At 33.1% G+C, this 16890-nt stretch overlaps 1 protein-coding gene across 1 annotated transcript; it reads right to left on the minus strand.

Annotated features, from left to right (window-relative positions):
* Window positions 1-10124: 10124 nt before the first annotated feature.
* Window positions 10125-12721, minus strand: LOC131027028 (laccase-4-like). Its single transcript, XM_057957024.2, has 6 exons — window positions 12543-12721; window positions 12256-12407; window positions 11900-12144; window positions 11670-11798; window positions 10599-11558; window positions 10125-10494 (listed from the first exon to the last, which is right to left on the minus strand). Exons 1-6 carry the CDS (start codon window positions 12648-12650, stop codon window positions 10361-10363), a joined length of 1728 nt encoding a protein of 575 aa, XP_057813007.2. The 5' UTR covers window positions 12651-12721; the 3' UTR covers window positions 10125-10360.
* Between the last annotated feature and the right edge of the window lie 4169 nt (window positions 12722-16890).

Raw genomic sequence — 16890 nt, forward strand, 5'->3', positions numbered from 1 at the left:
TAACTGATAGCTCATGTGGATAAACCTACCTTTCATGAAGACAAGGCAAAGGATCCTCCAAAATACACCATCACTATGCACAAGAAATGCCATCAAAATGCTCAAATAAAGGAAAGGAATAGGCTACCACACATAAACCTATAAATAGATTCATCAAAATGGAAAATATTGAGTACACCTTTGATATAGTTTTATAGTATAACTATATCATTCCTCAAAATAGAGAAGCTAAAGTCACTTCGCGCCAACATTACTCGTACGCCAATCCATACTATTCAAGGAATGGTGACTTCTAATACTACCCCTTAACATACTGAGTTACCTACAACCCGAGGTTTGGTACTCAGTAGGGAAACAAATAAGCAACATCACATAAACAGTATGGTTTCCGATACTCATAAGAAACATATCCTCCATGGTTAGTTACTTCACCAATCCATGGGCACATATAATAAGTACTGGTTTCTTACAATACACACGAAAACACCAGTACTGGTTTAGTCACATTTACGGGGAGTACTTTTTAGTACGCTATCATTTACTCAAGGAAGGTTTTAATTATGCTTCCCACATGATTAACTGAATAAATTTTACTCTAGATACAAGTACTGAAATTATTAACAATTCCAAATTACATAAGGAAATACATCATTCCTATATCTTTCTCGAATTTCACTAAGCATTCGTATTCACCTGCTTAATAAACATTCTATTTAAATCAAGGCATTCTTCGTAGCATCTCTAAAAATCTTATGATTTAAGCAAAGAGAAGGGAAAGAGAGTTTGATAACCAAACTATTTCATACATAGACACAAGATCAACAAAATCACACTATGATATAAAATTTCTCACTATAAACCTATCATTTCAATTGCACGGTTTTCATTTCGCTATCATTTTTAGAAGAATGCCAATTGGACTACATGACATCCCTAATTATTATGGTTGCAATAGGAGGTTCTAGTTTTCCAAACAAAACAGAGATCAAAACAGGCAATCTTTTCGACAATACTAGACCTCTTGAGAACACTCACTTATTCCTAATACAATACAGACACATGTCATAATTAGCAACCTATAATAGAAAATCAATTTACAATCAAAAAGGTAAACGAGGAGCTATCACCCAAATAAAACATATTAATGCATGCACATCAAACAAGCTTTTCATTCGCACTTTCTAAACATAATAATGTAATTACACATATCCAAAAGCAAGTTCAATGGAGCATTTGCTAAAATAGATCATCAGTCAAACTGATCTAATGCAACACATAAAACAATCTTTGGGGGAACACATTAATACTCTCTCGAAGCTACAATAACATGCTCCCTTTAATACTTCTTCTACAAACCAAGCAGTTTCACATAATTCAACTATTCGCATATTAATGCACCTTACTAAGATAGAATTTAATTATGTTACTCCTACAAAACACATGGAGAATTCTTTAATGTAAACATACAGTTTTCTCCCAATAACCGAAATAAATTTTTAAACCCATATCCCTTTAATAATCTAAAAACATAAGCATCATAGGGTTCACACAAGGGTTCAAGAAGTCACAACCTTTCTCTTGCAAAAAGAAACCTCATATAAGAGATCATTACACACATCACACACATTTAATTTCCAGAGAGAGAAAGGAGTAATGGTCATACTCATTCAATTTGCTACAAGATAAGCAATCAATATTTACCATACTAGTCCTTCAAGTGGACAACACTAAGCTATATCATACTCTTAAACAAGCACACTTCATACTTTCAGATTCCAGACAAGCACTGACCAACCCAAATGGATTAGTCTAAAGAGTACAACAATCGATGAGGAAGATACATACGACTCTCTTGCAGAATATGAGTAATCATAGACCAAGACATCGATAAGCACATAAAGCACATATAATCATTCAGAATAGCAACATCAAGAAGGTGAGAACAAGTTGTGAACATACACGTTACACACAAGTTAAAGTCTTCTCAATCACTCACATACACAAGGGAGGACAAGCATGCACGTAAGGTCAATACACCTCACACCAACTAAGGGCACAACAAAACCAGAGATCCCAGTGTTTGCAACATGGGCTCTGATACCAAATGTAATGCCCCGCCAAGAAACCTGGAAGGGATTAAGCCATAACACAAGAATAGAGTGTAATAAATTTTTTTTTTTAAAGTTACACAACATTAAGATACAACAAGATATCAAAGATTCAAATTACACAGCGGAAGACATCAACTAACACCTAAAGAGTTTCCCAACGTGATTACTTAATTACACCTTTCACTTAACACTCACAATTAATCCAATAAGTTGATTATCTTATAACGAGATAATTCTTAAACAAGGATAATTTCTTTCAGAAAATGGAAATATAAATCACATGCTAATGTTTATCCATTATGATTCATTCATACTTTACATTCAAGCTTTTCATTAAAATATAAGCCATGCATCTAATATTCTAACACACAAGAATTTCATCATAAACTTATGAGATCTTTTCATGCATACTTAATTGTCTTAACAACAACTAAATATATTCCACTACTCTAAGTTACATTCCTTCATGATACAATTTATTGCATTTTAAAAGACGATTGCATACATGCATCTACGATAAATCTCATCTAAACCACTTATGCATTCGATCAAAATGGCATTCATACATGCTAACACTAAACATGAAATATAAGAAATAAAAGCATCACATAACACCAAGATGATCTCGGAGTTCACTCCTAAAGGGCTACATCTCTGGGTCTGCTCAACTGCAAGACCCCTCTGATAATTAATAAAGTTAAGAATACATGAGGTTCTCATAATTTACAATCCTGCCATCAAGGCGAAACATAAACAATATACAAGTGACCGCATCGGTCAATAAATACATAAACGATCCTTGAAAAGGAAAGGATCCAGCTGAACAACAATCGAAGCTAATACCAAGGTCCATTTGGACATCCACAAAATTGAGTCATCACCACCCAAAGTCTAACATGAAACCCGATACTCACAAGGGCATAGACAAAAGCAAAACCCATAAAGGTGCTCCTTTCAGACAATACAACAACACACTAGCGAACGTAGGGATAAGTGTCATCACACAACCTGGTATGGTTACCATGGCAGGTCTTCATAGGTCCTGGTCCCATACATTGCGTTACCCTGGCCACCCAGTCCAAACCTCTAGCCCATCCAAGCCTCATGTGGACCCACACATCCTTTCGTGAAGACAAGGATGATGGTTTACCATTTCAAGGCCTTCTCACAGCCATGTCGAGTCTCTGTTAGCACTCGTCCCATGTGTGAGGCACAATTATCTTACTTAGAGATTAACATTCTAATCTACTGTTAGGTCATCACTTATTAGACTCACTTTCGGCGGGTTACCCAGCAGCCACTTTGGGCATGGCCCCCAATCGAAAGCCACTTTCCCATACGACACTAGACTTAACTCAAGCGAACTCAAAACCAAGACATACACATGGTCAGACGAACAGAGTTCAAAAATGAGGAAACAACCATTTGGTCAAACACGACCCAAAAGAGGTACACTTACTGACAGTACTCTAACCAGATACCTGACCAACTATGGTCAACCACCAATCATCATTCGACACCCATACAAGGATATGACCAATACAACACCACAACAAAATAAGAGTCAACTCGAAACCGAGGACAGAAACAGGTACCCAAATCAACCATACGATAGGGTCCAATCAAACAAAACAAAACTTGCCATTACTTAAGCAAAAGCAAATACAGAAATTAAACTCGCATAGGCAATAATCAGAAAAGACAATATTTTCCCATATTGATTTAAACATAAAAGTTGATCCAATTCTCTGATTGATCTAAGTTTTCAAAAAGCATTGACAGAAAAAACACTGTTACCAGGTGAGTACAATACCACAATTTTCAATGGTCCATTCACCTATGTCTCAAAACAGAGGAAGATTATAACTATACCATTTGTTTTACAAATTGAAAATACCATTAACTCATCAACATTCCAAACAATACATTATTAATTTCCAATAGTATATCGTTTAAATCATCCAAATTTCCAATGATAAAATATTCATTTACTTCTCAATTACTCAAATGATATGTTCTTGAATAAAATATTATTTAAAAATAGTCAACTAATAAATATATTTTATTTCAACAATTCCCAATAAAAATATTATTCTTCCTCAATAAGACAAATACCCAAATTAACTATTAATTAATGTATATATTTATTAATCCAAGATTAATAAAATATAATAAATTAATAATTAAAACCCAATATTAACAATCAAGTATTTAATTTACAAAAATACTCATTAATAATAAAAAAAATAGAATTTGAGTATTAATAAATGTATATTTTCCATCATACAATTGATTAATAATAAATTAATGATAATTTATTATTTAATGAACATTTAATCCTAATTAAAAACTTAACTAAAATATTAACATTAAATAATATTAAAATATTATATATATATATATTGATTAAAAAAAAATATTAAAAAAATCCATGCATAAAATAAAGTGCACAAAGTAAGGGGAGGGTGGGGGCGGTCGGGGGGGAGGGTTCCACGTGGTCCCCATGGGAGCTCATGTTGCCCCAAAGGGGAAGTGCTGCTCCCAAGGGAGCACGCAACATCCCCATGGGGAGCACTGCTGCCCCCAAAGGGAGCACGCAACACCCCTTGGGGAGCGCTGCTGTCCCAATGGGATACGCAGCTCCCCCTTGGGGTTTCCCCAATATAATTTATTATTATTATTATTATTTATTTTGAAATTGTTTACTGTGTAAAACACAGTCTAATAAACCAGTTTCCCAAAGACTAAAAAGAATTATTATTATTATTATTATTATTATTATTATTATTATTATTAAATATATTTACTACCAAAAACATAACACAGTAAAAATATACAGACCCAACAACATGATTTTCTTTTTTCTTCTTTTTTTATAAAAAGATATAAAGAAAATCAAAACTATTAAATTTTTTAATTGAAATTAATCTCTTATCCAATAGACAAACCCCCATTTTTAAACAGTCTCATCTTAAGACTTAAAATGAAAATTTCCAGCAAGAAGAGGTTTTCAAAATTGAAAGGATTTGTTGGAATAATCCACCAAATAAATAATCTTTTTGGGCAAATAGAACTCATTTCTCACACAAAGACCCAACAATAAACCAATCTTTAACTAATTTCCACAATAATTCTAAGTCTTGAGAAAAACAATGGAGAATTTGAAACCAAAATTGCATGATAAACATCCAATGCCCATTTTAAAAAATTTAAAGAATAACTAATTAATAACCAGAATTCCTACCTCAATAAGCATTCCTGGAAAGGATCTGATGAAGAGCCTCAACCTGCAGCTCAAGAAATCCTTCTCCTTCCAAAATCCCCAAATCTTTCATCCAAAATATTTTCCAAAAATATATTTTTCTCCAAAAAATTCAATCACCAATATTTTCCAAAAGTCTAGGTTATATGGAAAAGTTTGACCAAAAATCTCATTTTTGGATTTAAAATTTTTATTTAAAATAAATCACAAAAATCTTTATTTTCCAACTATATCAATAAATTAAATTGTTTTTCAATTCAAAATTGATTATTAATTCAATTTAACCTTTCTATTTCCAAAATGCCAAGAAGATAAAATTAATTCTATTTCAATTAAAACTAAATCTTTCTTTTCTTAGGCATAAACATAATACATTTAATATTTAAATTTAACCATTTGATTGAACTTGCTCCCAATTTAAATCGAGCAATTCAAATTAACGATAAATCACATAAAGAAATCCTATTTAATTTAGTCCATTAATCTTTAACGCACAAACACATATTTAATCAAATTAAATACTAAGGACTAAATTATTCAATTTAACCATACACACCAAACACGCAAACCAAGAAGGTCAACCAAACAGACGACTCGCAAACCCAAAGAAAAAGGGAATACTGATGATGACTGATGATGCTCACTTGAGCACGACTATGGTCAACTAGGGTCTTACGACCACCTAATCCAACTCTAAGGATTAAAGAGGTACACTCAAACCTGCGAATCCAGGTGAAGACGAACCTCGCACTCATGCGATACTATACCTTAAATCTCCTGCAACCAAGAGTCATACATGCATACATATATAAACTTAATGAAACCGTTAGCTTGATATTAATACCATGAAATAGGAACACTAAACAACTTGCATACAAACTGGTGCAAAAACCACATTAACAGCTATGCACTAAATCAAAACATCTAACTATAATCATTATATTATGATAAACTAACCAAGATTAAATCGAGATTAGAAATTGATTAGGGCAGGGGTACTACACTCTCTCTCTCCCTCTCCATCTATCTTGCCCTCTCTCTCCCTCTCCCTCCCTCTTCCCCCCCTCTCTCTCTCCCTCTCTTTCTCTCCATCTCTCTCCCTCTCCATCTCTCTCCTTATCCCCCTTTCTCTCCCTCTCCCTCCCTCTCCCTCTCCCTCTCCATCTTCTCTCCAGCCCCTCTCTCTCCCTCTCCTTCTCCCTCTATCTCCCTCCCACCCTCCCTTTTCCTTCACATTTTCTTTACTATAAATAATGCGTATGAGGTTTTGATAAGTCAAAAGCACGTATGGGGTATAGGGAATATGGACATTGGATTTCTGAGCATTTTCAGGGACTAAAAGTGTGCACGAGGTTACTGAATATACCGCACACGTGGTTCTTGTACATAGTTTTAGTTTCCCAACAACCTCAATGGCTTCAAAATAACTTTTCGAGGTCATTGAAGGCTCCACTACAACTATTATTGTGCTTCTATGATAGTTTATGTGTAGAAGTAAGTGAAATTTTTATTTTAAATGATTGAATTGTTGTTCTTATTAGTTTGGTCAATGTTATTGTGATTGTTTAATAGTTTTGATTTAATAAAATAATGATAATGCTCAATTTTATGGTTATTTGATTGCTTAAGAACTTTTGTTTACATATATATGTAAAATGATTATATTTAGGACAGCCAATATTAACAATGGGAAAGAACAAGCGAGGAATGGTGGAACAATGAGAGGCTAAAAAGGAAAGACAAAGGCAACATATGAAGAAATTATGTGACATAAGAGAAATGGGTCAAGAAGGTACGTCATCCTCAACATCTCAATTCGATTTACCAAATGAACATAATGTAATTGAAGATGAGATCACAATGAATAATCAAACAAATGATGAAGATGCATCAACAACATTTAATTGTTAACAAGTCACACAATGCCAATCTAAAATAAAATACTATGTAAAAAGTAAGCAATTCCAAATGTTAGCGGAACAACTTCCTATACTAACATTGAGGGGAGGGTTATGCAAACAAAATTTAGATCCTTACTATAGTTACATAAACTTAACAAAAATAAACATAAATACTATGCATACCACAACAAAATGATTTATTTAAGGAAAATCTTTTGGGAGAAAAACCCACACTCCAAAAGTCACCTTATACATTATTCAAAATTCAACAACAAAATACAATATACTTGCAAAGCAATCTTCTCATAGGACTATCACCAACTAAAGATTCAATAGTAATAAGACTCTTGCACACAGCCTCCATCTCACGTACCTAATGTATAGGAGGTACAATACATGAAACCATCAAATGGTATTACAAAACCATGAGCTTAACCACCCAGAAAGTGGTGTCCAACTTATGTTCAATCAAATATTCCTTGTATGATGTGTTAAAACACACACCAACACATGTAACTCTCTTTTACAACTCTTTTATTGCACGCCCAACACATTTTATATTTCCCATTTTAGGAGACCTATATTCAGAGGCCAATAATTTTTGATTTCAGAGTTTGATTGACAAATTGTTCAAAGCGTTGGAAAGATTATGAGATTCTCTATCAAGATACAAAATGATATAGTGGTTATGAGTACTTTCAAGCCCCAAAAATGCATATAAGGCCTTCAAATTTGACTTTAAGCTTTCAAATGAAACTTTAAAAATGAAAATTTTAAATTCTTCATATCTAGACATGATCTTGCAAAAAAAATATATCAAAATTGTTATTTAGTGAATCTGTAGATTTGGGATAAATTTCAGACCAATCTATGCTTAAATTTAAACTTACAATAAATAGTTATCTTATGTAAATGTAAGGTTGGGACACCATTTTCCTAACATGAACAAGATGAGAGCCTAGAGGTAGCCCTTGATAAATAATAAACCAGCACATGTAGTTTGACTTAGGAAAGTCGCTACACAACACAACCCTTTTCCCCCTTTTTTGTGTGCGGGTTCAAATCCAATAATGAAAGTGTCATAGAAGTGAAGAGAAGATAGTTACAAGTTGTGACAGACATCAAACAAGTAAAAATCCTTGGAGTAACTCACTCGGAACCCCTATCCTACTACTATGGGCTAGATTTTTGGGAGCATTGTGACTACATTCTTTCTCACTTTCTTAAGTTTTTAACACCTTTATACTAAGGTATCTAGCACACGCATATCCAAGTCCCTCTTTGTATATGTTTTTTAGATCTATATGTATTTCTTTTGTGTTTATGTTTTATAAATTTTGGATTATGTCAATCTCAGATGTGTGAATCTAGGAAAATATGGCTCTTCCTTGTAGATAGCAAGTCAAGCCCACTCACACACATCTAACTTTATATGAGAAAATTTTAATTGATCTTAGGTTAATGGATGTATTGATCTAGGATCACTTTTCCATTTAAAACACCTACAATCATAATCTCTAAAATTAAATCATCACTTGCCATGGCATTAAAGTTTTCTTATGAATGTTTCATCTATCCTTTTTACAATTCTTGCACATTTTGAGACTAGATTTATTTTGGAGAATTTGATAATGTGTGTTCATAATATGAATTAAAAAATCAGAACTGCATTGAGACATATAAGATATCAAAATGGATGAAAGTAGGTCAGCCCACTAATACCACAATATATTTTGTTGATTGAGTTTTCAAGTTGAAAACAATTTATTGACTTGAGTTAAGGAATAAGTATAATTTAATTAAAAAATTAAATGATTTGTAAAGTATCGCTAAATCATATTCAACCCTTATGCCTGATTTTCAAAGATGTATACATCAACATCTAATTTTAAATTTAAAAAAAATTAAATTCATGATACTATTTGACATTATGTATTAAGAGATATAACAAATGAGATGCACATTTTCCCTAAACAAACATGATAGTACGTGAGGGTTTTAAGGATTCATATAACTCTTAGTGCCCATAGAGAATATATTGAAAAAAGATAAACCATTCTATGTTTGAAAAGGATGCCATTTATTTTGTTCACGGATTTGACTTAATCATTATCCATACATAATTCGCATGAGATGTAGCAAAATATGAAACGTAAACACTTAGAGGTATAAATGTACGCACAAGATTAAAAAAATGACCATGAATGTAAAACAAAAAAAATTACACTAAAAGTTTATATTTAGGGAGATCCTTCATTGCATCTATGTAGAGAATGTATCAGCATGTCAAGCTGATTCATAATCCAGCTACACACAAATAGTTCCTTCAATGTGGAAAAAATTCCTCAATAAAAAGAAGGTGATATGAAATGAAAAAGGATGATCTTAAATTTAGGAAAGATGACATGATAGTTGTAATATCATATGATGTTTATAGGATATTTGTCAATTGTTTATAATCCATCCCAAAATTTAATTGAATAGTAGCAGATATAGTTTAATACTTATTAAAAAACTCATCATATAAACTGCTGAAGTTCATACATTAGAACAAAGTATACATCTTAATATAAACGAAATTGTGAAAAAAAAAAAAATTTAAATAGAAAAAAATTCTATAAGAAGGGTGCGTCTAAATTTTTATTTTATATAAAGCAAATCATAATTACCTGCAATTAAGGTTTAAAACTTTTATTTATCATTTTAAAAGGCCATTTATCCATCTTCGCCACAATTATATCCTCTCCACTTATGAGATATTCACAAAAATAATTCAGTCTCAGTATGCACAGGGTAAAAAATAAGTGCACCATAAAGGAAGAGAGCTTCAAATTCAAATATGGGGCAAAAATCAATTAAAACTGTTTCATTTTGAAAAACTACAAAGTTGGCCCTTATTATTGGATGTACCACTTATATGGCATGTTTGAGTAATCAGGCACACACATTCTTTTCTTGTATATTAGGGAACACAGACATACATATATATCCTCTTTCTTCTTCGGACACAAAATTGGTAGCAGTGAGATTTAGAAAACTAAGCACACGTTGCATGATGAATTTGAAGACTTCTGTAGGTTAAGTGATCAACAGGAGGGCAGATCCTTGGGCGGAGGAAGAAGAGATTGAGATCTGCCCCCATTTCCATTTAAAACAATCCACGCCATCTTCAATCCCCAACTGGTATGCAGCTCGAGATGACAATGCATAAACCATACTCCTGCAATTATATTGCACACATACGTTCGGTTAGGTTGGCTAGGTTTATATGTAATTAAGCACAATATTATTGAACTACCTAAATGAGTGAGTGAAGGTAAATACCTGGATTATCAGCTAGGAATCTGAGAGCCACCCAACCTCCACTGGGAACTCCAACTGTGTTTCTCTCGGGAGGATCCACCAGATTAAAGTTAGATGGGTCAGTGCTTGCATTGTAGTTTCCCATACCCTGACCAACTATAAAGAAGTTGAAGCCGTGCAGATGCAGAGGATGGCTCTCGAAGGTCACAATGCTGGTGTCCTGCAGAACTAGCTGTACACTAGTGTTAAAGGGAAGCACTTCGACTCTGGTGTCGTTGAGGGTCTGTGTGTTGTTAGGCGGCGTGCCGGTGTAGTTGAAAGGAAATGGCGGATTGTCAGGGAAAGTACTATTGTAAACTCCATTGGACTGATTAAAGTAGTATGCTTGAAGAAGAGCGGTGGTGGGAAGAATGAAGGATATGTTGTTAATGGAGGCTGCAAATTTGGTACCGTTGGGGCCTTGACATGTCTGTCCTTGGGGACACGGATTTAGCCCCAACCCCACTGTGAATAGGAACTGTTTATCCACCTTCTGAGGGATAGCTGCTGCAGGAAACTTCGGATTGCCCAAGCTTCTCATCTTTTGGCTAAAATTGGCGGCAAAGGAGGTATCGTTTGGGGCTGGAAGCGTCGGTTTCATCATAGCAAGAGAGGATGAGGATGAATTAGCTGCTGTCACATACTCTAACACTCCAGCACTGCTTGAGTTATCAAAAGCTGCTGTTCCCGTAGCGAAAGGGCCTGCTAACATGAGGAATGTGGCATTGGGTGGCTGAGACATAGCTGTCAAGAGGACGTTTGTAGTCTGACCAGGAGTGATGAGAATAACATTGGTTTGAAAAGGCTTGACATACACAGCATCCGCTTCTACCACAGTCAATGTGTGGTTGGCTATCGCGAAAAATAGGTCACTATTAAGGGCAGCATTAACTATACGTAGTAGGTAAGTTTTCCCAGGGTTCACTTTGAGCCTGAATGTATCTGCATTACACAACACAGGAAACCTTTGTTACATTTACATTTACCCATAAACAAATGAACAATAGCGACCAGTCTGGTTATGTTTAATCCACTTTAATACCCGTCCCTCACCGTTGGTAGAGCAGTTATACATAAGTCCAGGGAGTCCGTTGATGGTATATGCATCTGACACATTAGCTTGTGCACCACTTTGCATTGCCTGATTGATAACAGTCTCAGTGTCTGCATTCCACCACTCCCCTGCAATTTGCAACACATTATCAACAACACTATTTTGATTTTAAATTTAGGAATATGTAGAATGCCAACATGACATTATCAACGAGTAGTGAAGGTCATACCAAAAACAATAGGAACTTCCTGGTGTGGGCGAGGGAATGGGTAAGAAGCATTCTTTTTGGGATAGATGATAATGGCCCCATGTATGCTCGCTCGCAACCATGAGATGTGGGCATGCCACCACAGTGTTCCTCTCTGCCTTTTGATAATAAATTTGTACGCATAACTTTGCCCGGTTTGAATTGGACACTGAGTGACGTAAGCGGGACCATCCGCCCACCCAGATCTAAGCTGCCGAATTCCATGCCTGAGTAATTCATAGGAATTCATTAGGTGCACCCACTAAAGGAATTCATGAGCATATGATAGTACTATTTTTATTAATCAAATAACTGAGCAGCGGGAGCAGAAGAGATACCAATGTATGCTAACATTGTTTTTAACATTATTTGTTACTTTGATAACCACGCGATCTCCTTCTCGAGCAACTATTGCAGGCCCTGGATATTGCCCGTTCACAGTCAAGAGAGCTTTCGTAGTGCAAAGGCGGGTCACATTCGTCATTTGGATCTGTACATATTTACGACAAAGAATCAATCACGGCTATCTGATCAGGACTGATCCTGACAAAAATAGAATAAAATTGTTTACTGCTTTCATAAACAATAAAACATTCAACCGATTCCATAGAAATATATAACCGACGTTGAAATTGTAGCGCCGTGTAATCACGGTATGTTTCGCTGAAACAACTTGAACACAGAACCACAATGCCAAAAGTGGCAACAGGAGGCGGCCATAAAATATCCTCATTGCCAGAATAACACAATAGTTCCGCTTTCAGAGTCTGATCTCAACTTAAACTGGCTAAATAGTCATTTCCAAAATTGTTCCTGACTCGAGATGTGAGAGTGTCTCTCCCTCCCTCTGCATATATAGGTAGAAGGATTAAATAAGTTGACAGGTCCTTTTGCCTTTGTTCAACAGGTTGGTATGCAAAGCTAATAATTTAACGCAATTTCAAATTCATAGGGAATTTATGGTTAGCAACTGTCTTGGTTCATTTCCTTTTCCTGACTTGTTTTGCTTGGCATTGTACTCATTATCTTATTTGTAGAGTGACAACCAAGTAAAAATGAGCCCATTGAACACTATCTTCTTCTCCATTGTGATTCAAATCCCTGTACCTAAATCTGTGTTGGTGTACCAAATGCTGCCTATATTTTTGTTAGTGGGCATTTTTCAGTTAGCGGGTTCACATCCATTCAGTCCAGACTGGTCAAAATAAACTCTTACTCTCTTAATCCAAGCCTCTACTATGTTAAAAGTAACCTCATTTACTCCATTTTATCTCACTTGATCTAACTATCATTCTGTTCTTCTTCCTTATGATGAATCATAAAAAAATGATCCAAAACATTTTTAAAAAAAATTCACAGTTTTTATTACAACCTGGCCATCATCCACAACATCCTCGTTTACACCAATGGTACTCTCAGAATTACATCCACGCTGCAGCATTTCTTGGTAGCGTAGACTGAAACTTGTCCTCTTTCAAATCCTTTACCATCCGCACCAGGAGGCTGCCGTTGGCAGTTGACAGAAAACTTTTGGATTTGAGTTTGAAGAAGTAAAAAATAATCTAATAGATTTTATTTAATTTGTCAAATTGAAATAATCTAATTGATTTTAAATAATTTGTCAAATTGAAATAATCTAATTGATTTTAAATAGTTTGTCAAATGGATATTACTGTTTATTGAAGTTAAATTCTTGGCGTTTTTGAATTAAGATTTTTGTTTTTGTCTATTGGCATAAGATTAAAATTTATGTTTAGGTTGCATGTCTTACCCTTTTCTCTATCAAAATAAGTTTTTGTTGTCAAATAGGTTCAAGCTTCTGATTTAGGTTGCACTTGTACACATTCTTTCAAACACACTTTTCATGCTATAATTCTAGATCTATGTGATAGATTTTGATATCCATTATAGGGGATAAGTACGACTATAAAATACATTGTAACCTATTTAAATAAATTTAATCAAGATATTTTACTCCATCTGATTTTTTGTAAAACTAGTGTAAATATCCATAAAGAAAATAAATATAGATTTCTTCTTGCAATGTATTTTATCTTCTTTATTATTTAAGAATTTAATAAAGTTCAAGGAATTCTAGATTTCATAATTTTTTTTTTTTTATGTTAATTTAAGTTATTTCAAGTTCAAGAAGAAGTGTTATAAAGCTATTTTATTTTTTTGCAATATTATGCCAAAGAAAAAAATATTGTAGACTTAACATGTGAAATTCTTAAGCTAATTTAGAATCATTAAGTAGAGGTATATTATTCGGAAGGGGTGTCATTTGAGGGTTTAATCTCCATAAGATAGAGTCAAGTGTAGCAAAAACATTAGGGCCATAGAGTTCAAATTCCTAGTAGTGTGTCATTTGCATTTGACTTAGGCACTGGTCAACTCTGAAATCCAACCATTTCCATTTATCAGAGGATTAAAAAGACATAATAATAATAACCTTTTGTCTATTTATAGTTTCATTTTCCAAACCATTATTTATAGTATGAAATTTTGTTAAGCCTATTGAAATACTATCCATTTTAAAATATTAGAGGATTGTTTCATAATACATTTTGTCTATGCTAAATTGTGACCCTATTGTAAACCCTATAGCTCCAACCACTAAACCCTACATCTACAATGAAATTCAACAAAAAATTAATGAAGAACCATCAAACATGCAAAATCATAGAATTAAGATTTTTGTTTTATCTATTGGCATAAGATTAAAATTTATGTTTAGGTTGCATTTATCAATAGATCTATGTCTTACCCTTTCAAATTAAGAATTTGTTATGCCTAATAGATTCAAGCTTTATGATTTAGGTCGTTCTTGTTCTTTTTAAAGTTGTCATTATTATGTAAGTATATTTTTAATCATTATATTAGTTAAAAAAAATATTATCATCTTTTATCTTGATTATGAAATTATATGAATATTGATTTCAAATCTGATACATATTCTTAATAGGTCAAATAGATAATTAGTTGTAAATGTTTACAATATATAATGAAAGACAATAAATATTTTTATTATTATAACTGTTTCATTATTACATTATATTATCTATTTAAATTGGAATGATTTAGTAATGTGTTTAATAGGTTTTTCCAACTTTATAACTACGTATTTGGGTGCCATTGTATGGTCAATTTAATTGTACATTTATGGGGATCGATTTTATAAGAACCTGGTATGTTCTTGAATCTTGGGAAAAAATCAGGTCACGGGATAGAGGTTGCCATGCCAATGATATGTTTTCTCCCTACACACTCTTTGAGACACACTTTTCATACCTCAATTCTAGTTCTATGTGATAGATTTTGATATTCATTGCAGAGGGATATGTTTTTTGACATCAATAGAGAACTAGGTTGGGTTCAAAATTATATCATAACCTATTTAAATAAATTTAAGTAAGATATTTCATTTCATCTAAATTTTGTAAAACCAATGTAAATATCTATAAAATAAATAAATAACTAATATGACATTATTTTTCTTCTTCCAATGTATTTTATCTCCTTTATTATTTAAGATTTTAATGGAGTAGAAGGAGTTCTTGAATTCATATTTATTGTTCTTTATGTTAATTTAAGTTAGTCAAAGTTCATGAAGTGCTATAAAATTATTTAATTTTTGTGCACTATTATGGCAAAGGAAAAAATATTGTAGACTTCACATGTGAAATTGTTAAACTAATTTAGGATTATTAAGTAGAGGTATATTATTGTGAAAGACTGTCATTTGAGGGTTTAAGCTCCACAAGATAGAGCCAAGTGCAATAAAATCATTTGGGAGATAGGGTTCAAATTCCTAGTAGTGTGTCCTTTCCATTTGACTTTGTTACAAGATTTGGCACTCGTCAACTCTGAAATCCAACCATTTCCATTCATCAAAGGATTAAAAAACTATAATAATAACCCTTTATATATTTTTGGTTTCATATTCCCAACCATTACGTGTAGCCCACTACTATGAAATTTTGTTAGGCCTATCAAAATATTGTGACTATTAAAATATTAGAGGATTATTTCATAATACATTTTACCATTCTAATGATATTTCTTAAGATATTTTCATATAAATATCTCAATGAGTTAGTGGTCAAAACCTATCTTTAGTTGCATCATATAAACTAGTTGCTTGAATAATAGACTTGGAAATTGAAAGAGGTAGTAATCAATAAAATATACCAACCACACTTATAGAAAAAAAGTCAAATATTATGGGAATTCTCTTCAATCCTTCATTTATTTATCCTTCAAAATATATTTTGGATCACCCTACGAATTGTGATAGGGCTCAACTTGTAAAAGGGGCTAAAATAAGCTTTCTTGTTAGCCTTTCTTAATCATTGAATAAAATATAGGTAGCTTCCAAGTGCAATACTCTGTTCACAACATTCAAAGTTTGATAAAAATGTTAGAGCTAGGAGTTAACATGCAAAAACCTATCAATAAGTTGGTGATTCTCTCAAGGAAAATAGAGTCAAAATATATTTTATCATTTGCGAGTAACCTGAATAGATCTACTAAAGAATGGTGATTGATAAATCCAATTTCCTTATTGTTCTTCCATTTTTTTTCCTATAAAGGATTGTGATTGTATTGTAAAAGAAATATAGTTATAATTGAAATCTATTAAATGGAAGAGAGATGATCATTATATAATGCTAATCAAAAGAAGAAATCGATTTGAGAAACTTGTAGGAGGAAACCTAGAAGTATAGGTAAGAAATGTACTTTCACATTTGAACAACTTGAACATCCTATGCTTGATAATGACAAAGATGTTCAAACATCATCAAATAGTGGGATTTCTCTTTTGAGGGCTACTGGAGGAAAAGTAATAAAGCATGGTGTGATGATAAGTTTGAAAATTTTGTTAGTTATCTTGAAAGGGAAAGAGACTATGAGTAATCTATCGCTTATTTTGTTGAGACCCTTGTAGATAGATATTAAGAAAATGCTAGATT

This window comes from Cryptomeria japonica, chromosome 10, assembly GCF_030272615.1.
Source record: "Cryptomeria japonica chromosome 10, Sugi_1.0, whole genome shotgun sequence".
Taxonomy (NCBI): domain Eukaryota; kingdom Viridiplantae; phylum Streptophyta; class Pinopsida; order Cupressales; family Cupressaceae; genus Cryptomeria; species Cryptomeria japonica.